The sequence below is a fragment of the Scatophagus argus genome, chromosome 4, assembly GCF_020382885.2.
Source record: "Scatophagus argus isolate fScaArg1 chromosome 4, fScaArg1.pri, whole genome shotgun sequence".
In the NCBI taxonomy this organism is placed as follows: Eukaryota; Metazoa; Chordata; class Actinopteri; family Scatophagidae; genus Scatophagus; species Scatophagus argus.
The window spans coordinates 25,846,515-25,870,529 of NC_058496.1; the positions used below are offsets into that span (position 1 = coordinate 25,846,515).

The 24,015-nt window shown below is 39.1% G+C and overlaps 1 protein-coding gene across 2 annotated transcripts; it reads right to left on the minus strand.

Annotated features, from left to right (window-relative positions):
- Positions 1–555: 555 nt before the first annotated feature.
- LOC124057603 (nuclear receptor subfamily 5 group A member 2-like) lies at positions 556–18,295 on the minus strand. 2 transcript variants are annotated; one of them, XM_046386013.1, is made up of 7 exons: positions 18,031–18,295; positions 15,859–15,977; positions 15,247–15,388; positions 13,928–14,583; positions 7,443–7,562; positions 5,987–6,134; positions 556–924 (listed from the first exon to the last, which is right to left on the minus strand). In XM_046386013.1, exons 1-7 carry the CDS (start codon positions 18,050–18,052, stop codon positions 671–673), a joined length of 1,461 nt encoding a protein of 486 aa, XP_046241969.1. In that variant the 5' UTR covers positions 18,053–18,295; the 3' UTR covers positions 556–670. The 2 variants fall into 2 exon arrangements, with proteins under 2 accessions (XP_046241969.1, XP_046241970.1); XM_046386014.1 differs by lacking the exons at positions 15,859–15,977; positions 18,031–18,295 and adding an exon at positions 15,676–15,820.
- Positions 18,296–24,015: the final 5,720 nt, after the last annotated feature.

The window sequence follows — 24,015 nt, forward strand, 5'->3', positions numbered from 1 at the left end:
ATAAGGGAGGGAAAGACATTCAGGTCAACAGATATTTTCTTAATATTAATGCACAAAAAAATGGCAATTAGATATAAATAAATAATCTGATCAAATTTCGAGTCTGAGTCGAGTCTCAAGTCTTTTGAGGACAAGTTTCACGTCAGGGATCAAGTCACTGCGTGTGCAAATGTCTGGGTAGCAGTCATGGACATCTCAACAGTGATCTGTCCAGGTGACCATATAAGTGTTCAGCACTAATGCAGGCTGTAGCCTCTTCCTCTGAGTCTAAATGTTTGCTGGGCAGCTCTGTGGGATGCAGAAATTTTTGTTCTTGATGTTGAATTTATGTGATATTCGATCAAAGAGGATGTAATGTAACTCTACAGGCAGATACATTTTTGAAAACAGGGTGGAAAATCCAGTTTATAAAGATCACATAAAGGTAACTCTCCAGGATATGAAAGTCTAACATTTAAAATCTTAAATCTACCTAGATTACAGATGGAGCTTTATAATTCCAAACTTTAAAGAATATTTTCTCCTTTCTGGTTCAAACAAAAGTCCTCACAAAGATCCCAATATGAACCTGTTTATTTTCATTTGATTTTTTTCTTCTCACTCACACTTTCCCTCCCACACACACAGTCACTCCTAGCAAAACAGCTCATGACGATGGAGTATGCGACTCTTACACACACGCTCTCTTGGCGTGCAGCATCTCGATGAGCAGGTTGTTGCAGGGCACCTCTCCGCTCAGATGCATGTAGCACAGGTAGTCCTCGGCCTGTGTGCTGAGGGAGCGCAACTCCGGCAGCCGCACCACCAGCTGGCTGAACTTCTCTTGGAACTGTGGGTAGGTGGACAGGGTGTACTCCAGCAGGGCCCCGTTGACCTGCTCCTGCACACCTTCCACAAATGCCTGGTCCTCCAACAGCTTCACATCTGCGCACAAACACACGCAGTCGATGAACAAGAATCATGTCTCAGTAAGCACAAATATGAATTTGCTGAACACTGGCACACAAAGCCTAGTGGGGTACAACACTAAAATGCAAAGTACTAAAGTGGCATTTATGAGTGGTAGCATTTGAGTTCACAGAAGTGCTATGTTACCCTGTTATACAGCATCAAATTACAAATCCAAACTTATTAAGCAGTAAATCACTGTCACCCAAAACAACATCTTAGCAGGGAAACCCATGGCTTAACTGTCCTTAAGTCACAGTCAAAACAAAGGTCCTTGCAGAGTTTAGTGAAGCTGACCCGCAAGGCAATTTCACATTTGCTGCAAACTTTTAAGCATGTTAATTCTACCGAGAACGTACTTGTTCTTTTCTGTTTGCTGACTGTGAAGGTCAATGGCAACTTTCGCGAGTGACATCGATCTGAGCCGTTATATTAATCCTTCCAAGCAAGCCTAATCTAACAGCATTTTCCACATGTGAATTGCTGTTTTTGTTTGGCTAGTCACACCCAAAGGTGCTTCAGATACTTGAATCCTGTGGTGGTCCGAGTGATGTCTCCTCCAAAGAGCAGGCAAGGAAAGCAGAACAGTTACTTTTAGGCAACACTTGCAGTTAGCCATGTTTTTCTTTTGAACCACTCTGGATTAAAGGAGCAGTTTTTGTCTTTTCTCTGCTGAATGATGTCAAAATCCTGTGGCTGGTCCCAGACATTTAATCTCTAAATTTTTGCTCTACTCACAAGGTGCCAAATCTAACTTTTAATAAACTGTCCTCTTGATTAAGTTTATGACCCTGCTAATGGTGGCTAACACAACAGCTAGCTGGTGGAAAGATCACTGACATTGTTGTCGCTACCACGGTCGCTGTGTGTTCTAACATTGTTCAATCTCACAAAGCTTTATTTTGAATTCTAGTGGAGATTCCAAAATTTCCAAATTTACAGAAAAAGGTCAGGAAGAAATGTGAGCAAAATAATAAAGGTATAAAACACTTTGAATATTTCTATGATGTATTGAATATAAACATCATATAGCTACAAAGAGGTGGACGAACATAATACAGAATACTTGTGTATAATATGGACAGAAAGATGTTGAATGAGACACTGATTTTTCTTTTTGGAGGAGAGAAAAGAAAAAAGCTGGATTTTAAGAGGCTAATGATCCACGATGATTGTAGCAAGGTGAAAGGTGCATGACACAAGATTCAAGTCATTTCATCACAGACCTGTCTTGTTTCATAGATCTAAATTGTACGATTCATCAACTTGGTTTAACGCATATTTTCAATTTCTATTAAAACCATGAAAAAGTTTGGCACACTAACAAAGAGTAGTTTTATCGGTTTAAGTGAGGTGAGATCAGCTGGTTTTTTTCCCTCTACTCTTCAATTCACTGTGGATACAGCTGCCATTTTCTTAATAAAATGGTGTGACCAAGAAATACATTTAACAATTTCCCAAACAATGAACGAACGATTCCCATTTTGACTGTGAAGGTTCAGTCTGGCCTTGGAGAAAGTAGTTTGACAAAATAATCTTATTTAGAGTTTGGCTTACTGTACTTGATGTTGGAGCTTTCAACTGCATCTCACATTCCTCATCTAGGAATTGTGATTTATACTTAGTCATCTCCATGACAACTGAGCAAACTCCATACAGTAATGAGGACTGTGAGAAGCTGTTGAAAGAAAGGCAGGTAGTATGTGGACCTTGAGTTAAGAGCAGTTTCTAGAAGATTCCAGTTTTGTTTTGCACATTCTTTTAACAATTTGCTTAAAAATTTGCACATTTGGATAGACACCAGCAAAACCAAGTCAGTTTTTTTAAGTTGAGGTATTTAAGAGATCTCCTTATCTTTAAGATATCTATCTAAGATATCAAGTTATCTCATGACACTATTCATATAAAGCAGGTCCAGACTAAACTAGTTAGGCTTATACAGATTACATATTCGCACTGAAGCTGCTCCAAGTCAATATTCAGTATAAAATTTGACTGTTTTCAATCAGAGAAATTCCTTCATTTTGTTCTTGTATATGATGTAATGTTGAAGTTCTGCTTCAAAATATCACAGTGAAGAAAAAAGCAGCCAGAATGTTGGATAAAACTGATTTAATACGGCATAAATGCTTGCTACTACATTTTATGCTGTATCTACATTTATATGTATGAAATAAGATGTGTGCATGGAGGGTGTGTGTGTGTGTGTGTGTGTGTGTGTGTGTGTGTGTGTGTGTGTGTGTTTGTGTGTGTCTGAGACAATAGCCAAGCACTCCGGTGGACCGGCATTCGGCATCAGCTGAGCCCATCTTGGAGAATCCATTCACACAGTAATTAAATGCTTTGAATCAATGTTCTGAATCGTCTTTTCAAACTGCTTAAGGGCAATTAAATTACCCCCGACAAACCTGACTCTGAAGATGAGGGAGAGCGCCAGCAAAGAAGCCACAGGCAAAGACAGCAAATATTTTCTGCCTATGACAAGTGCACTCACCATTCAAAAGCTCTTTGTTCCCTGCTTTGCCAGCACTAAACAGCAAACACTTCTGGGAATCTGAGCAAGCCACATCTACGCTCTCTCCATCTGTACAAGCCACTACATGAATGTCGGTCCGGCCACCGAATGATAGACCCATCCATTACGCTTCTTTTGAATGCCATTAGTGGACAATGGCGGAGGATGTCTTTGTTAATATGGCTTTTGTCAACCCTAGAAATTTAATTAAGTGAATGTAATGGAGGGAAAAGGCCAGTTTGGAAAACGCTTGTAACCTTACAGATAAATAGTACCGCAGATAATTTCCAATTGTGACATTTTTTTTTTTTCATTAAAATGTCAGTGTTGCTATTCAAATTCCGCCAAAGGACAGCATAAGTATGGCCTTGCAGCACCGCAAAGTTGATTGATTTTTACATTCAAACCTGTTATTCTTCTGAAAACACTACACGCTACACATGTAAGCTCAGGCCTTTTAATACACATTTATTTGGAGATAGGTCAATTAAGGATGAATCATTTTGACTTAGAATATTCATGTTTAAAGAAGGAAATTCTATACCATAGGCTAATATAAAATACCACTGTTTTACTTTTTTCATTTGTTTGTTTGTTTGACCTGTTTTAGCCCAACCAACCTCAGGTATACACTATACTTACAGCATCTCTGGACAACAGCTGTGCCTACAGATGGAGCAGCCAGTAGCTCCTTCAAACTTGCTACATTTTTTGTTTTCATCTGCTATTTTTTCTGCTTTATTCCAGAAAAATATTACCTATGGGAGAAATCATCAGCATTGGAGGAGGCGGCGCAGGAACGGAATTCTTACGGAACAAGACGAGCAGATATTTTGGAATGATAATTGCACACGGCACCTTCAATCATTCAGACGACATCAGTGGAACTACGCTGTGAGGAGAAGAAAGAGATCCACGGTAGGAGCCGTGTAGCCCAGCTTGTACGTAACACTGCTGCTGGCTAATGTGCAGTCTGACAATGAAATGGAAGAAATGGGATTCGGGCTGTTGTGTCCACACCTTTCCAGAGACCTGTCTCCACAACAACGTACGATCGAGGTGTTGCACTTGATGGGAGGAACCGTGTTCCGAGCAGAAGGAAAGTAAGGACTACTGCAGGACAAGGGGAGGTCCCTGGTGCAGTCAGGGTTGACAGTTAATATTTCCCAGATGCCAACCTTTTAATGTGAAGGTGGCAACCATATTATCATCACCATCTTTCTGTGTTAACATCTCCCCAGACTTAAATTTGAAAAAAAAAAAAAAAAAATGCACAGAATTACTTGCTGTATGCATGTATAAGTATATTTGTGTATAAATTAAAGTATTTTACTATTTTATTTTTTTATCAAATTTTACTCTAAATGCAATAACTTGAGTTACATCAGTTGTTTTATCTAATGTTTCTCATTTTTCATTGATCTTAAATGTTTGTATAGCTAATTATTAAGAAGACGATGCATGATTCATATTCAGTTGATTCATATTCAAGTGATGTTAATGCCCATTATATAATTTATAGTTAAAGTGCTATATACAAGATTTTTTTAGGGCTTCTTTAGTACTTAGAAAAAACAATTATAATTCCTGTTTGCTAGTTAACACACAGTCACGTTTGTGTGTGTTTGTGTGTGTGTTTGGTACTGTTTACTGCTGACGTCTTTATTTCCTGTGCAGTGAAAAAGTTAGTTTAGCTGAGCTAAATCGTGGGAAAGTCATCATATGCAGTCTTTGCTTGCAAGGACAGGAAGAGCTTCGGCGGACACCACCGCAGGTGTTTTGCACAGTGCTGAGGGAGTTGTGCAGTGGGTGAGCATGTGGACTGCTGCTCCACTGCTCATCTCTGCCATGCCGGCTGCAGACTGAGACAGATCTGACAACACGCACTTCCACAAGTGCGATAGGCGCTGTTTTCAGGTACTGCTATACTGTTTCATCATGAGCTCCGATGTTAAGCGCACCAACGAACCTTTGTGCAAGCTTTCTCAAAGAACAAACGAAAATGAAAGAAAAGGTGCACTCAGGTTAACATGGGCTTAAGACTAAATTACGTGGGCCTCTTTTATTTTCTATTTAATTTTGTGCAATTTCTATTTTCAGATGTATTGATATTAGTTGCTGACATCAGTATTGTTCCTTCTTGTTATTTGTTGGAGGGAGTCGTAGCTAGTCAGGATTATTGTACAATGAGATGTCTCTTTTCTTTTCTTTTACGGTATGGGAATTTAAAAAGGTTTAATACTTTTAGCACCGCATAAAGTGTGTAAAGGGTTACATAAATTTAATCACAAGTATGTGTGTGTGTTGCATGAGGGAGATTTTCACTTTCATGTCATTCTGCAACCTTGTGCTACACAAGGACAAAGAAATTATGTTAAATCGTTGAATCTCTCTTCATAAAATGTCATTTTTGTCAGATGACGATCCCTGACTGTGAGTCATTATTAGCATTTGCAATTCAATGCATCATCTTTCGCTGCACCTACAACATAGGAATGAAGTACAGACTTGAAGCCGACTCACTGGGGTTGAACAGCAGGAGGAATTTTAGACAGGCGATCTCCCTGCGGTCCACCTGAAGCGCCCGCAGCCTCACCGCTAGCTCCTGACCTCTCTGGACCAGACTTGACAGAGTCCCCTCAGCCTGGGACAGGATGAATGACAGCTCGACCTAGAAACACAGGCTACTGGTCATTTTTCTTAGTCCTTCATAATCGTGAAACTCTCAAGTAAAGCATAATAAAATTAATTCAGAACTTATGTCCTTATATTTCAAGGGGAAAATTGCGTGTAGAGGATACAGTGCACATGATGACTTAAGCCACAAAGATATTGTGAAACTACTAATTTCAAAATGATATAGCTCATTTTTTTAATGCTACTTCGTTTTGAAACCAAACTTCTCATATTGATATTGTTCAATGGTTGCAGAGTCATCTTATACAGACTTCTGTAATCCTCCTGTCTCCCTAAATAATCATCTTCAGTAATTAGTTTACCTCTTCCAAATCATTTAACCAGTCCTGGGAAGGACGCTACAGCTTGTGACTAACAGAGCAGTCCATCTTTACTGGAAAAAAAAAAGGTCGGCTGTGCAAGTAGCTTAATTTAACCCATATTTACATTTACTTTTAGACGTCAGCCTCGAATGGCATCTGTGATTTTGACGGTAGCAAAAAAGGAAGATGGGTGACAGTGCATAAGAGTGAGAAAGTCCATTAAGGGAAAAGAAGCATGTTTTATTTATTCACTTTTAGTTACACTGTGTACTTGTGTCATCTATGTAATATTTATGATGATTTTCCAAAATCTAACAAAGCCGTTTTGGTGCCTAAACTTGAACATGTGGTCTCTTGTCCAAACCTAATCAAACTGCAACCATTTCAGAACCTTAAACACACAACAAAGAAGGTCCAGTTCTGTTAATTGTTCACTAGTACTCTAAAACATTTGCAAATGTCACGTGGAGAAGCACTGGCAATGCATCCATATCCAGTCATCTGGATATGAAAATGTGCTGTATGCAGTGGTTTATCATGTAGCCTATGATGTGTCACTGTTAGTGACACATCATAGTTCTTACTTAACAGACTCTCCTCGTGAAGCACAAAGGCATGGAAAACCATAACATTTAATTTTGTGGCACATTTTATTGTAAATTATTGTGTTTAAATGCATTCCAAGTTCCACTGAATAGGTGTGATGGGTCACCATGCCTTGCAGAGCTACTAACAAGAATTTCTCTTTTCAGAGGCTGATAAAACACACTGTTTTGGTGCAAAATATGAGCTCCCATTTTTTCTAAAACTGATCCATTTGATAGATCAAAAAAAACACAACACGCACTGGACTCCACTCTGAAAGTACAGTCCAGTGATTTGGAAAAGGGCCCCTATTAAGTACATTTTGAATGCAGGTAAAGTAAAGTAAAGCAGGCTGCGCACTGGGCTGACAGGAAGTGGTGTGAGAGAGTTGTTACCTCCTGGCCAGTCACCAGTAGGATGCTGTCTTCCTGCCCATGTTGCACTTGTCTGAAAATGTGATCCAACACCAGAAGTTCAGACCAGCAGTTATGAAGCAGCTTCATTTGATCTCCCACCTTCAGGAAACACACACACGCACACACAAAAAAAAAAAACACATTATCTTAAAGCAAATCTATATTGTATACACTGTAGCTTTTTTTATTCTTTGTTTTTTACTGAAAATCCCAATCAATATTCTTTGAAACCTGCAAATAATCCTGATTATTGTTCTTCCACATGTTCATGGAAGTAATCAATTTCATCTTTTTCAAAGTGTTTTTCAGTTGTATCCTGTTGTGTGCTGTGTATGATCTATGGAAATATCTCATGTGACTGAACTCCTTCAGTGCGTAAAACTCAGTCACCATTAAATATGATCCTGTTTTAAATAGATTAAAGAAATACTATTTACTCTACTGTCATGCTATTAATGAGCCAAGACCTCCTGAAACGTGACAAAACAGGTAAAGTGATTTTTGATGGTGCATGTCTCATGCTGTATATTTACAAGCTTCGTCTCAGACCTCTACAACCACTCCCCAACCCCCAACCCACTTCTTCTAGTCACATCTGCTCTGCCCCCTCCAACTGCCTTCCCCACCCCAAACTGCAATTCTGTCTGTAACTGAAGGCCACAGCAGTCAGTAATTTTGTAACCGCAGCTGCTAATAGGTCCAGACACGCATCCATCTGACACGGAGCTGACATAAATACTGTCCTTCTGAATGAAACTATATATCAGTCGCAGAGGAGAGGGTCCAATCTCGTTGGGCACACACTCATCTGGACTGGTGAAGTGGTGGGGGCCTGTGTGTGCAGTGATAAAAAACGGGGTTAGGAAGCAAGAGGTCTCAGTGACCTCCTGTGCTTCCTCTCCAAGAGGAGTTGGACACTGAGCTGCAGCCAAAAAAAAGTCACTCTGAAAACCCTCCAAAACATGCTGAACATGGGGAGAAAGGCTTTATTATCTCGCACATAGATTTTCAGAGTGTCTGTTTATATTTCTATTGTTTAACTGGGTTACACTGATATATCAGGTCATATACTGTCCTATCTATATAATTCCTATATTTTAACTCCATTTATGTCTATGATTTAGATTCTTTGCTCTTTTCTTTTACTTGTGTAATTTTCTCTTGTATATTGTATGAGCATTGTTGGAGGCACTGGTAACTTTGGCACAAATATATCAGGATCAACCTTGAAAAAATGAAAATGAAAAAACAAAGTAGCAACCCTGTCTGCAACAAGACCAACAGAATTACTTAAAATCCAACAAGTCTGGGTTTAAGCTGTTTAAAGGGAATATGGACATCCTTACATACTCATCCAGTCAAATTAGTTGAAGTTGAATAAATTAAGTGGGATTTGCAGTGGTTTCATAATTTTTAAGCGCTGCACAAGAAATGTGTTATGTAGTTGCTGTGCAGCTGTGTAGTCAGTGGGAGTATTGCTTAATATGCCGTGGCGAGGCTCTGAGTGCTACTATTTGGTCAAGTAGCTAGATGTGGGGAGAGGAAGTCGCTGCAGAGCCATAGTGAACTTCTTTAAATAGTCTAATACACAAATAGACAAGACAAGAGACAAGCTATATAGGCAAACTAGAAATACAAGTCAGGGGACTGCTAATAATGAATCAGAAGCTCATCAGAACCTCCCTGAGTCATTCAACAAACCCATGGCATACTAACTGCAATCAGTACAGTGTTTGAACGACACTGGGAAATATACAACAACAAAAAAGTGGATTTTATTTTTATAGGACATCATTATTTAGCACGTCTTATATACAGACAAAAATATCAATATCTTGTTACTTTACCTTGAACAGTCTGTCAACTGCTACTCAAACTTCAAACAGTACAGCTCTATCTTGTCTTTCAGGGTAGATATCTATTACAGCTATTTTCAAGCAAAACTCTTCAAAATCTTCTTGGGTATGTTTCTTTTAATTTCTTCTTTCTTGCCACCAGCATACTACCTCTAATAGTTGAACATTTATGATGATCACTGTGTGCACTTCTTCAGCAACATCTTCCATGTTCAACAGGTGTGTGGAAGGTCAAACACACAAGACAGGACAAAGGCCACCTCTGGGGAATTGCCGCAATCAATAGCTTCCATTCTGCTCACAATTTAACAACAATGTAGATGAGCACAGTGCAGAGCTGCAGCGGACAGCCAACATTTCCCTGTTATCGTCTGCATGGAATGTAATTATCGAGCCCAGGGAAAATCCTCTCTCTGCACGAGGCTTTCTTGCCAAAACGTGCACAACTCTGGTCTCACTATCCATACTGGATACTGCACAGAAAAATGTTGTGATTATGAACAGAAATACATCGGATGTGTGTAACATGAGGTCCTGAGCAGGCAAAATAAAATAAAAAACTGTGTTTATTTTCCTGCATTTCTTTTAAATCAAAATCCCTCTCGTGCCTCCAGCTCATCCAAAATTCTGCCACGATTTTGACTTGTGATGGGAAACCCAACCACATTAACCGACCTTGGCTTCCTTACACTGGCTACCTATCACTTTTAGAATTGATTTGAAGATTTTATTGATTACTTACAAAGCCCTGAGAGGCCTCGCCCCAGGTTATTTAACAGAACTTTTATTGCTCTATGTCTCTTTCCTGAGACCCTCATATATGTCATTCCTGGTTATGCAAAGGTCTAGATTAATACACAAAGGTGTTAGCGCCTTTGCAGTCAGGGCTCCTAGACTTTGGAATGACCTGCCTGAGGAGATCAGGGCTGCACTCATAGCTTCATCTTTAATATCATTTTTGAAAGCCCACTTTTTTAAAAGAGCTTTTTTGAATGAGCTTTTTCAAAATAGTGATTTTATCTATTGTATGACATTTTAGTTCCTTCATTTCCTTTGTGTTAAATAGGCTTATGTTAACGGTTTCTGTTTGTAACATAAAGTGTTTTGTAACAGTATTTTGAATGGTGCTATAACTTTTTATTATTATGGTTATTATTATTAGTACTACCAATAACAATAATAACAATAATATTGTCCATATTGGGGAGGATTCAGCAGCAATATATTATTATTTTTATGTAACAATTCCATGACAATAAAAGATGAGCAGCATCTGTGCATCTCCTCTGTATCAGTAGTGCAGAGGAGCAAATCAGCCAAGCGTTCTTCTAACAAGGCAGTATAAAGATACCTTGTTGTTGTTAAACTGTGAAGATGCAACAAATCTCATCAGCACCACAATGTGGTCTTTGTTAAAGAGATAAGGAAGGTACAAAAGCAACAAAGAAAAAGACATCCTCCTGGATGTTTTTTGAAACTAAGAATTAAATCACCACAATCATTTTCACTCATTTTCATACTGTGGGTTTAAATTATAATTCAACAGAACATTTTCGTTGCAGTAACACAAAATACCAGAATGCACTGATGTTTAACAATATATCTGTGGCATAACATTATTTTGCTGCATTAGTGCTAATAAATAATGCTGACATAGACAACAGACATGGACACAGATTTCTGCTTTTGATAATCCACCTAATGAATGTCAACTACTTGGAATCATTTCAACTGGGAGGTCTCTTAGGCCAACAGTCAAAAATGAGTATAGGACTCAAACAGAAAGAAGTGATCCAGCTGTTGATCAATTTGTGCGTGGTATTATTTTCCTCTGAACAGATACCCAGGATAGAAAGAGTCCTTCCAAAACACGCTTTGAAACACATTACGAGCAAGTAGTTTAACATGGTAGCCAGCAGAGGAAGACTTTGCTCTTCGTGACGACATGCACAACCCTACTGCAGTCCCAAAAATGAATGTCAACAAGTGAATGAGTATGAAGCAGGGCAGGAAAGGAGACCTGCTCTGAATGTAGCAGAGTAAATAAACTGTATTTTATCAAAAGACAAGAAGGAATGTCACAAAATCTCACCAAGGCCAGGATCAACCTTTTGTTGCTAGTTAAACTGTTTAATTGGTTGAGTCAGTTTGACCATGGCTTGCTGACAGATGTTTGTTTGTCAGCACAGACAGATTATATCATGGCTCACAGAGGAAGGTAAAATTTTCTGCACTGTTGTGTAATCGGCCTGATTTGTCAGAAAAGAATAAGAATTCTCCATTTTCACTTGGACCAGTCAGTTCCTTCAGCCATATTGTCAGCAGCAGTGCAGTTACCACAACAACAGCATTGATTTCTCCAGCATGGGACTTCAATTTGACTGTATTACTAAATCATCTAAACTGCCCAATGCCGCAATGTGTCACAGTGAGGGAGATGATGGAGTGGGACACTGATATATGTCCAGTCATTATTCTCAAAGGTGTGTTTGTGTGCGCTTATGTCTGTGTGCGCGCACGTGTGTGTGTGTGTGTGTGTGTGTGTGTGTGGCCTGATCCACTATTGTTCAGGTCAGAGGAAAGCCACGAACAATTACTCTCACAAGGCTTTAACAACACTTACTTCAATACTCAATATTCAGTACAGTAACTTTGTATTTGGAATGTATTATGTTACTTTAAAGATTGTGCTGTAACATTACATTAAGCAACAGCTTACATGAGCAGAAATAAAATTCAAACATCTTTTTTTTTGTACATTTCTAGTAACGAACGCAGTGTGTTCTTATGTGTTCAGCCAAAAATGAAAATTCAGTCGTCATGTATTCAACCCTACGCCAATAGAAAATCACGTGTAGTTTCTCAGTTCACAAAGAGGACACAAAGAGTTTGTGCACGTGTTGTTCGTCCCCAGCTACTTCAGCTCTTTAGGAGAATGCTGCAATGTTGTGAACGAAGCTGTAAAGCTCCAGGATGTTTTATTGACAAAGAAACTTCACCTGAGCTTACGTCGGCACGAGAGTGAGTAGATAATGACTGAATTTTCATTTTTGATTGAACTGCTCCTTTAATATGAAACACCAGAGTATACATGAAGTATGTAAAATGGTTATGATGCAACATAATTCCATAATGTGATAGAGTAACACATAAATAAATGTTAACTTTGTAATGCAAATCAGCACTATTCTAGCTTGTGTATATTTTAATTCAAATCATATATACACATATATACATTTTTTGTCAAGCAGACCAGAAAATCCACTTGCACAGACTTGTCTGAGTTAGATAATCAATCGCAGTCAAAATTAATGTTGACAAATATCACATCAGATGTAATATCTACATTAATTACCTCACACAGGTTTTTAGTTTCTGCTGTTTGATTTTCAGAATATAGAAAAAAATCAACTAGTTGCCAGCTGTGGTTTGTGCTGCTAAAGTGGGCTGCGGTTCCACTCTGAAAGGACTGCGAGTGAAAAGTGGGCGTATGAATCAACTTCATCAGCTTTGAATGCATTCATGTATTTTTTTCATAATGAAGAGAAAGAAAGAATCTAAGCCTGTGAACTGTATTAAAACAGACCTAAAACAAGTCAATGCTTTCTGATTCCTTTCGAGCAGTAAGACAAAAAATGTAAAGCAGGGGCAAATGGCAAGAACAGGATAGCATGTCTTTACTAAAACCAGAAACTATTACTATACTAACTGTACTGGGAAGTGCTGGGACATATAACATAGCAAACATCAGCTGTCATAAACACATAGTGGCCCTTTATAAACAGCAGTTGGTGATCTTTAACTTTGTAAGCTAATCGTCTTAGCTATGGCTTGAAAAGGTTGCTCCAAATCTCATAGACAGTTCAAGGTATTAATGTTTATTTTGCTGTTCAGTAGGTTGTTTTGGATTTTCTTTATCTGAGAAATTGTTCAACCAGAACGCACAGCCAGTGTGAGCAGTTGTGATGTGTCCATCGCCATCAATCAAACCAACTGCAACCAGGCCTATTCCAATCCGAGCTGACTGGCTCACGGAGAGAAACTGAATGTCGCACTGAAGAATTGAAATATTTTGTCTTCCAAACCAGTTTTGTATTTATTTGTTTAAACGTATGTGAATTTCATAACTGAAATCAGAACCACTGATGTCCACAATGAGCACGAAAAGAAAGAGAGATGAAATAATTAGAATGAAACAGAAAAAGTGATTAATTTAGAATCACTGCAGAGCATCTGCAGAGTCTCTATTGCCCTCATCTTTCCATGCAGCATTTCATCTTTTTGTAACTTTTTTGTTTTGTTTTGGGGGGGTTGTTAGATGCACATGTGTGTGTGTGTGTGTGTTGGTGCAGACACTCAGGAGAATTCAGATTTGGGGGTTTGGCAGCATTTTCATTCTTTCATTTGAAAATAAAAAAATAGAAATTTGTTGTATTGCCACAGATGTGTCACAAAAAGGGTTTCAGTATAGATACAACAGAGAAAATATTTAATGTGTACATTATAAATCAGGGTCATCGGAGGGAAAACAGCTGAAGCTTTGTTGTAACTTTGGTTGCATGCATGCCTATGTGAGCTCGACGACAGAATAAAGGGCTTGGGACTTACCCTGAGCTCCTTGAAGAAGATGCAGCTCCGGGCCCACTCCACTATGGAGAAGAGAGTCTGGTCTGCCATGCGACACATGAGGCTGAAGGTGCTGGGCTTGTCCAGTCGGCCCCGACCGCTCTGTTCCTGCTGCAGATGAGCAACAATCTTATTTTGCACCACCAGCTCATCCGGATCACAGCGCAACAGCTCCAGCACCAGCGGCGGCAGGCTGGGCGGCTGCGGTGAGGCTGAGGGGTACACGTCTGGGTAGGAATATCCTGTCAGAGACTCAGGGGAGCTGGTGTAGTCAGGACACTCGGCTTTAATTGCCCTGCCAGGGAAGGCTGTGTACTGATACTGAGTGGTGAGGGGCACATGGGACTGCATGGCCATACCAAGGGAAGGGGGTCCGTAGAGGTTGGCTTCGTAGTCTGTAGAGGTGATGGAGCTTGGGGTGGAAGGGAGCAGACTTTTGGAAATAGTGGGCAGGTTGTGCAGGCTGCCGGTGAAGCCATAGTCAGTCTGCAGAGGAGATGCCGGCGGAGGGGCAGCGCTCTCCAGCTTGAACCCGTTGGATCGTATCAAAGCCTTCTTCTGCTGCTTCAAGGCCCTGTCTCTCTTGTACATGGGCCCAAATTTATTCCGCCCCCCACGCATGCGGTCTGCGCGTACCGCTGTCATGCAAGAGACAATAGGTGAAAAAAAAAATACATTTACAGATGAAACACCAACTCTGCTCAATTCTCCTGCCAAGATCCCCTTGATGAGCACTGAACTGTAACAGCAGACGGTAAATTCATAACTCACATTTCACCACTATCACCAATTATTCCTACTGAGTAAATAACATGTTGGTCATTTTTGCTTCCCTTTTTAGGGCTGAGAAGAATCCCCAGAGTCTGTGCAGCTCTACTCCTTCTTGTAGCCTAAATAGAGCTTTGATTTAAAACAGGGGAGTCTCTGGGGTTTTATCAGTAAGTCAAGAATGTGTCCTTTTTCTGCTACGGAAGCAGGTGCTTTCCTGCATTGCTGTCTGTGAATTAATTCCCATCCCCTGTGTATAAGAAACAGCATGAGAGTCACCAGCCCACAATTTAAGAAAAATTCAAAGTGGTTTTTACTGCAGTAATCACATGATAAAATCGTACAATTATTTTCCACGTGAATACACACATAATGAATACGTATATTTAGGTGGAATTAAAACACCATAAAAGGCGCAGTTAGAAATGTGTGACAATGGCAAAAATATAAGTGCCTAAGAATTGTTTAGTTTGGTTTTTTTATTTATTTATTTCAACCAAATGATTGTGATTATTACTAAGAGTAAAGTGTACCTTCTAGCCGCATCCCGACGCTGAGGCACTTTTGGAAGCGACAGAAAGGACACCTCTTCCTCTGGGTTTTGTCTATTTTACACTCCTGGTTCTCCGCACATGTGTACCTCTTATTGTTCTGTACTGTCCTTTTGAAGAAGCCCTGAAAAACAGACGACATATTATAATGGAGAGATTGAGAGTACACACAGTGCCAAATTACGGAAAAGTGTCGGGCCTGAAATGACTTTTTTTTGTGCAACCATTTGTGATTAATTAATATTGGGTGATAATGTCATAGGACCCTAAAGCAAGTGTTCGTGAACCCTGAGCCTACACCCTTTAGCTTAGCGTTTAGCTTTAGTGTAAGCTAATTGTACAGTTGCGTTTTGCTATTTTCCTTCTAGCTTAAGTAGCTCGGGCTAAAAGAGAAAAATGAATTTGAAATACCTAAAATCGATTTAAAACTCAGGAGTTCACTTTCATCAGTTTGGTGTGATAATTTCTTATATGGACAATAACTACAACATCGGCTAAAAAAGCACATCCTCTTGTACGGGATTTGGCGAGTTGGACTAATATGCAGGCTAATTTGATTAAGGTTTAAGGTCGAGTGAAAATGACGTGTGTTACCTTGCAGCTCTCGCAGGTGAGCAGACCGTAGTGGTATCCAGACACTTTGTCCCCACACACAGGGCACAGCTCTTCCAGATCGTCGTCATATGTGTATTCCATAACCTTCAGTGTCACACCTGGTACACCCACACGTGCACACACACCCACGCACACATGCATCCACCAAAGATTATGCGGCATAGCCTACTAAGTGCAGCTTTCAAATATCCCACGGAGAACTGATGCCGATCATTTTTAAAAACAATCCAAACATTTAGTAAAGCAGAGCCTACTTATGTAAATGTGAGTTACAATAGGACTCTATTTAATTTGATCGTGTTCCAGAAGTCTGAGATTAGCTTGAAACACGTCAATTGCCAGAATTTTCATGTATTACCCCACGCAATAATAAAATTACACTGTCTGATTTTCTTTAAAAATTTAATTTAGTAATTTAGCAATTTTCCATAATTTTAATATCGTTTAGTGTATGATGTTTGAGTGCTGTCGATTTGTATTTTTTTCACTTTTAAAGTAAATTTGATCTGACGCAAAAATGAACACTTTTTTTAAATAAAATTCCAGTGGCATTTAGTTTCAAAATGTCCTAGATCCTCTATGGAAGGGAATTTATTTATCTATGGAGGCTATTCATTTGATCGAAATTATTGTAATTAATTACTGTATTTATATGCAATTTTAAATTTAGATTAAATTATTGTATTTATATCACATTTTGATGTAATATATAGTCCTAGTGAATATTTCAAAATAAGTAAAACAAAGCTTTATATATTAAGTTAAAATCCTATTTATAGAGTTAAAAATTAGGTTTAATATTCGTGGCCCAAAACACTTCTATTCTGAATATATTAATCTATATCACTGTTTTACTGTACATCATATGTATAGTTGATGTAGGATATTTTCGATGTAGGTCGTCATTTTGAAAGTTGTCCTTTCAAAATAAAATAAGATTTAAAAGGAGACCGCAACCCCACCCCCATCCCATTGTATTATATGAATTAGTTTGAACCTGCGCCACATTGCCTAAGCTTGCGTTCCCTGCGACAGTGGATTTATTAGTATTATGAGTATTATGGCGGTAAACTATTCTTCAAAGTAAAATATGACGGAAGCACCCAATTTGGGTGCAAACATTTTATTTGAACACTCTTTTACCGTGCTACACTCTGTCTAACGTTGCCTGGGCTATTCAGACACCGACTTGATAAGTGACAGATGACGCCTGTATCAAAACCATCACTCACGCTTAGCCTATGTGGTGACAAAGACGATGAAAAAGGAAACCAGGTTCGGTTCGGTGTCCCGTCGACGGAATGGACAAACAGCAGACGACACACGCCACGAAAAAGAAAGGAACTGACTTGAATTGAACTGAATTAAAGGGAGCAACAGGACGGACGTGAGGTGGAAGTTGCAGATATGCAGGCCGTGAAACGGAGGCTTCTCGCAGGCCGTGAAGCAGTCCGGGAGAGCACGCGGCAAGGGGTCTCGCGAGTTGTCGGAGGATGCAAGAGTGGTGCCGCGCGCACAGGTGTACACGGACCGACACGTTTTCAAGGCCCAACGACAACTCGTTAGATCGACTTCCAGGGACTCCCAAAAAATATTATTATTATTATTATTATTATTATTATTATAGACTTTGCCTGTTATTTTAGATTTTCTTTTTAGTATTTTCCGTATAATATTATATTCTATTTAACAGTTATACTTTTTTTCCTTTCTGGAGACTAAACTGTTGATATTTGTGAGGATTTCAAGTGTTTCTACAGGCACAGCTGTAACGTTCGAAATCGAACCACTATATATATGTATGTATATATATATATTCTGTTTTATTTTTAATAATAATATTTCATGGCTTATAGTATAATTTTTTAATTATTTTTTAAATCGGCTTGTTGTTTCAGGTGACTACCATTCTATATTATGGCCAAAAGCTGTGTTTGGCTATAACAATTATTGTAACTAATTAATTTACTAACTAATTTACTAATTTTGCTGATTGAACAACAGGTCAGAGATCCCTGGATAACCTGGAATTATTTTAAGCAGTATCAAGTATCAGTATCTGAATTTACTGAGATTAAACCAGCATTGAAAAAAAAAAAAGTCCCAACTATAATGAACAAACACAGGCTGTAGAATAGCAGACAGACTTACCGTGAGCCTTGTCTCCCAACATTTGAACCACAGACCGCAGCCACTCAGTGATGATTGTCTGATAACTAAAACCTAATTGTGCGTGCTGCTTCAGCCTTACATGGGCGGCCGAGGAAACACAAAATGAAAAAAGAAAAAAAAAAAAGATCAATACAAATCCGGATGGTCAGTGCTGATTTCAGTGGCAGCAGGGCCAGTAGTAAGGTGTGTGGTGATGAACATCGATGATCTCAGAGTGAAACTCCGACACTCCGCTCGCTTCTTTACTGTGATTCCCTTATCACAGAAGTTAGATTGCTGTTGTGCGATTGGTGCGAGCTGAGTCACGTGATGGACGCGCGCTGCCTCGTCCGTGAAAATGCCTGGACAGGAGAGCAAAGCGCTGCTGATAGAAGAGGCATATTTAATGTGCACACACACCAAAACCGTCAAAATGAATGAAAAGTGCTTCTGGAAAAAAAAATAAATAATCTTACATGAGTCGGCAGCTGAAGTTTTAAACTGGCATTAACTGGATTAACATTTGCTCTTTAAATTACTCTCTTTGAAATTGAAATGACTGCTGAATACGCAGTTCTGCCACATTAACTACAGTAGCCTAAAACGTAGCTGTAATAAATATGAATGTTATTGATAATCAAGAGGAAGAAGAAGAAGAATGTGGACATAATACATGGTGTCACATTAATAGCCCAGACAAAAATGTGCTGACCGCATATGTCTATCATATAGACATATGGACATAGATATGTTCACTGCTTTTCAGTCTGTTGTTCTCTGGCTATTGAAACAGTGTAGACTATGTGATTCTAAAGCTTTCTGTATTTAACTGTACTGGCTGACAGTATATACTGCATGTTTCAGCAGAAATAAACACACTGGCATTAACAGTAATTGACTTTGAGCGGGCATTTTGCTTGGTAAGCACTATGAAAAGTCAAACTGTCTATTGTTAGCTGAGGCAGGAAGCAGTGGGTGGCTGCTGAGGATCCGTCAGGTTGCCAAGGGTCACTGGAAACGCGAACAAAGCTGATGGTTCTGAAATATAGACCACTGAACAGTTTTATAGACAGGAAACACATGGGTGACTGGGGTCAACACAAAATGTTCACATCCATTCACTTTTTGATTTCTGTCAATTTGTGGGCTGTCAGCTGGGTTCGGTCCCTGTATTGAGGAGGAGGTATCTCTGTCTGCGGGGTCCTCTTCCTCATGATGTTGGCACAACTGGTTTTGGTAAAAAAAAATTTCCAGACCCTGCACAGTCCTCGACAAAGCAGAGTCCCATGAATTTTCATGTTCACAGTTAAGACAGTGGTCAAAATACAAAACCTCAGATAAACAAACTTTAAGAAGTCTTGAAAAGTGCTAATTACAACTTGCACAAACAAATCTTGGTTCCAACATACTTTTATATTACAGTAAACAATTCCTCGAACAGGTCTTGCCAGCTTGGAATATTAGCCTTTTAATAATATCTTCACTTCCTGCAGGATTGAAAGCTTATGATTGGAAGTACAGATTAAGGCGCATGCATAGTTACAAACAACTCCTCTTACCAACAGGTAGTTTTTCAACACATAAGAGGGTTTTGACTATCTACAGTTACCAGCTGTGAGATGAAGACACACCTGCAACACTTTTATTCAAATTTAGACTGCTAAAACTGTGTGGCTAATGTTGGGAGCAGACTCTTTGTAGTACATGGGATACAAGTCAAAAACACTGCCCATCCATGAAATCTGACCTCCCCTTCAAAACCTTTAGGGGAGGAATATAAGTGTTATATTGCCTGGTGTGTCACTGAAGTGTGTCAGACTCAGACACTTTTGGATATTCATTTTTTAAACCTTTCACTCCATTCCAATTCATATCTACTAACAAAAAGCTAAAGTGGTTTATTTCAGCTTTATTTCCCTCGTTTTCTGCAGTGTCTCTACTTATATTGTCCAATGAGTAGCATGAAGTGCCCTATGTAAATAATAGCAAACAAACAAGAAATGAAATTGATTGCACAACTTAAATTAAATAAAAAAAAAGCAGAGTCTTGGGTAATGATTTGATAGATGACAGAGAGATAAATATGAACAGCTACAATGTGCTTTCTGACAACAGTTAGTTCTGTGACACATCTTTTGATCAATATAAAGGGAGTCTTCATTTAGACCTGTAACTTGTATAGATTAAAGCAATGAGTATAAATTTAAAAAACAATAATATCACGTCAGTCATCAGTCATTGCTGCGCTTCCCCTTTCCGTAAATTTAAAGCAACTTAATAGAAAGATCAGTAAACTAAGTGAACCTGTGCCCTGTCCCTGACAAAGTGAGGGGGAAAAGCTTGCACAGTACATCTCTGCCATTAAACTGTTTTGTCAGCAGAGGGTGCACAGACAGATAGGTTCTATTTATCAATCTGTTTCACCCCTGACCCCCCCCCCCCCCAGAGTCACGACAAGGTCCTCGATTAGCCTATATCTACTCATCTGACTATTAGGGTGCACTGCCCAGAAAACAAGCCATGCTGACTGGAGTAGGAGGCCTCTGTCACAAGGGCCAAGAAATATGGCCTATCTGCTGTTTGTCTGTGCTAAGATTTTGTTTTGCAAGTGTGCTGTGGCTACAGGTCAGTGGAGCCCCAGCATCAGACAAGCCCTGTCTCTGTCTCCCAGATATATTTATACAATAAATAAAGGGGAAGGGCCACAGCCTGGCTCATGTTTTGACTTCATCATTTATATTTTGTTCATTTTGTACCCCCACACCGACAACCATTTTCTGCTGCACCGGCAGGATCTTTGTGGATAAAAGAAGATAGCACTGCAATCATTCTGGGTGAAAGCTACAGGGAGATGCGTTTCTGAGTAGTGCAAAATTTGAAGATAATAATAAAATAAGATTCTGGGCTTCTTGATCCCTTGTTGATCAGCTGCCTTCTTCCGTCCTGTGAAGAATACAGTAATGAGTCGGTTTTATGGTAACAACTAAACGAATAAACAATCAGCTAAACTATTAAGGGCCTATTTGAAGATTGCACTTACATTAATATTTCAGCATGTACACACATTAACGCCAACACTGACCCACGTCAGATCATCACGATATCTATCAGTAAACGGCATATGCACAAAACGCCGTCGAGTTATTTTGCATGTTATCACAGCGTATTTTCTGTGTCATTCAAGGCAGCCAGCACTAAGGCTTTTATCTGCTGACGTCATGGTGAAAAACTGTCTGTTGATGTCATATAAAGAATAAGAAAACCCATGTTGAGAGGAGGTTGAGGTAGATGGATGGTTCAAACATACCACATACTGGTTACGGTACCTTGACTAGCTCTTCTTGGTGAGTGCTACACGCATCAGTTAATGCCCTGCGACCTGGAGAGTACGTGCTACACTTGTACTGATATTATTTTCCTCAAACACTGTGAGTCTGAGTTGAGTGTTCATTGACTATCAGCTGAAAATCTTTACATAATTCTAAACATTTGACCATAATTTACAGCTTATCTTCCTTCTACACCCTGTAGCAATTGATACATTCTCTTTTTTTTTTCAAAAATGGTACTGTTAAACCATATCAGCTCAACTCCTAGAGTTACATTTCTGTAGTATTACATCGATAAATATCTTTCTTTAAAGCTTTCACAACAATTTTATAGGATGGATTTCTCTGGCACCACGAAACACACCGCTATACATATTACACACTGTTTCGGATAGTTTTGCAATTAAAATGATTTCAAATAATCAATTACAAAGAAACATATGGACATAAATAAGAATTGAAAAAGTTTAATTTACAGGTATTCATGACTTGATGGTGCCCTGTAGAGTTTCTTGATGTTTCTTGTCATATTGTCATCAGTGTTCCTCACCAAGATGCATTGCATGTGTTCTTGAGGTCTATCAAACATGTTGAATGATTTTTAAAATATATTAAAGTACATCTAAGAGAGAGTATAACAAATGCTTTGTTCCTACCAGAGGAAATGTGAATATAGATTTTCAGATTTTCAATTTAGGCAACTTGTGCAATGCAAACTCCAGTGTGTGGGTTTTGACCTTCAAGTGAAGTGTCATCCTGTTAAACCCTGCCATGGTATGATGTCAGGTTACTTCCCAGCATGGTGTATAGGCTTTTTTTGTTGCCAGGCCTGACTGTAAAATATGCAGTATATGACCTCCAAGACTGATTTATGTTTCCTCAACAAATGGTGTGTGGCGCAGTCGGTTGAAAGTGTGACTATTTTTGTTTCTATCGTTGTTAGATTTTTTTTCTGCAAGAGCCCATTTTGACCCAAGCATGCATGAAATCAGGGCTTGTCCTCAAAACCTCAAATTAAACTCAAGTTTAACTGAGACTCAACTCAAGATCTGTGAATCTTTGGGTTTCTTGTTGTTGTTTTTTTTGTTTTGTTTTGTTTTGTTTTGTTTTTTGCTTACTCAATATTTTGATACCCATAATCTTCAATTTGAAACCTTACCGAATCCCACCATTGGCCTTACCAATTAAATATCTTTAAATCTTCATGAAAAGCCTGTCTTGTCTGTGACACACAGTCCCAACCTTTATATTTAACTAATTGGTTAATTTAAACCACAGAAGAGAGTTGAGCGAACATGCAGGATCACCAGGGCTTCATGTTCCACAATTAAAGAAAAAGAATAGTGAGATTTTGTGCTAAACTGCCTGCATTCAGTGTCCCCCGGTCTGTCCTTGACCAAACCGGGGCGCAACCACAACAAACCACTTAGAAAGGGGAAATTAAATAGAATGACTACAATAGCATGGAGAGAGAGCAGACATGGCAGGGGTTTTCCCTCTGTGTCATCCTACAAGGTCAAAACAAAAAAACCTATTCTATCCCTCTGATCTCTATAACACACAGCATCTTCAAATTTACTCAAGAAAAGTGAATTCAGCCCATCAACTGACCTGTATTAGCATTGCTTTGAATGTTGGATTGACTGAAGAGGATGCTAAATCACAGCTGTTAACTTGTCTGATTGACTCATGCCCCCTGCTGGTATATTTTAACAACAGAGTGACAGCGTGGTGCGTTCATTTTTTAATTCACTGAAGCACAAGGTATTAGAGATTCAAGCAAAAATATACGTTTAAATACCAGCACAACATGCAAAGCCAGAATACAGTCAGTTTAAACAACATGGAAACGGATCGTGATGCAGCATATGAGCTTAGAAACCTTCATCTTCCCGCTTCTGAGTTGAGATTGTTCTGAAAAAAACAAAAAACAAACTGCGGTTACGCACGAGATTAATCGCATTGGTAGAGGAACTCAGAGCCTTTACTCAAAAAAAGGACAAAGTCCCACATTCTATATTTGATTTAGGTAAATGTATCATCAGCCTACAGTGATCCCTATCTCGATCCAAACGCGCGAAACACCGTCGTCAAGGCACGTCGCTCGGCGTCTCACGCAGACGCGAAAAAGCACACTTGTGCGTCTGGATAAGACGCACAGGGCTTTAATGTGCTTTCAATGGGAACACGTCCGAGTCAGCGTCACAGGAAGTGCACAAAGCGAGACCAAATGTCACCGACCTTTTACTAGACTTTTCCTAAACTTAACCAGAAGGCTGTTGGAATGGCTGTGTGGCAGGAAGATGCCAAAGCTGGGGGTGATAACGTGTTGTTACATAGGTATCAATCTTATTATGTTATCGGATAATTATCTGAAATGTAAACAATTTTCGGTGTTGTTATTCGAGTTCACATAAAAAAAATGTGGTCAGTCTCATAGCAGATGCAGCATTTTGATGCTGCTTACATGTTAGTAGTAGACGTAGTAGTAGCGAGTAATAATACATATAATAACAATAAACATAAAAATGCTCTTTCTGCTCATCATGATAGTGTAGGGACATTTAGCTGATAACCTTCTGATTTTAACCCTCTGATTTGAAATTTCCTAAATATAATTTGTTAACTAATTATCAATTTTTAGGGGTAAGAGTAT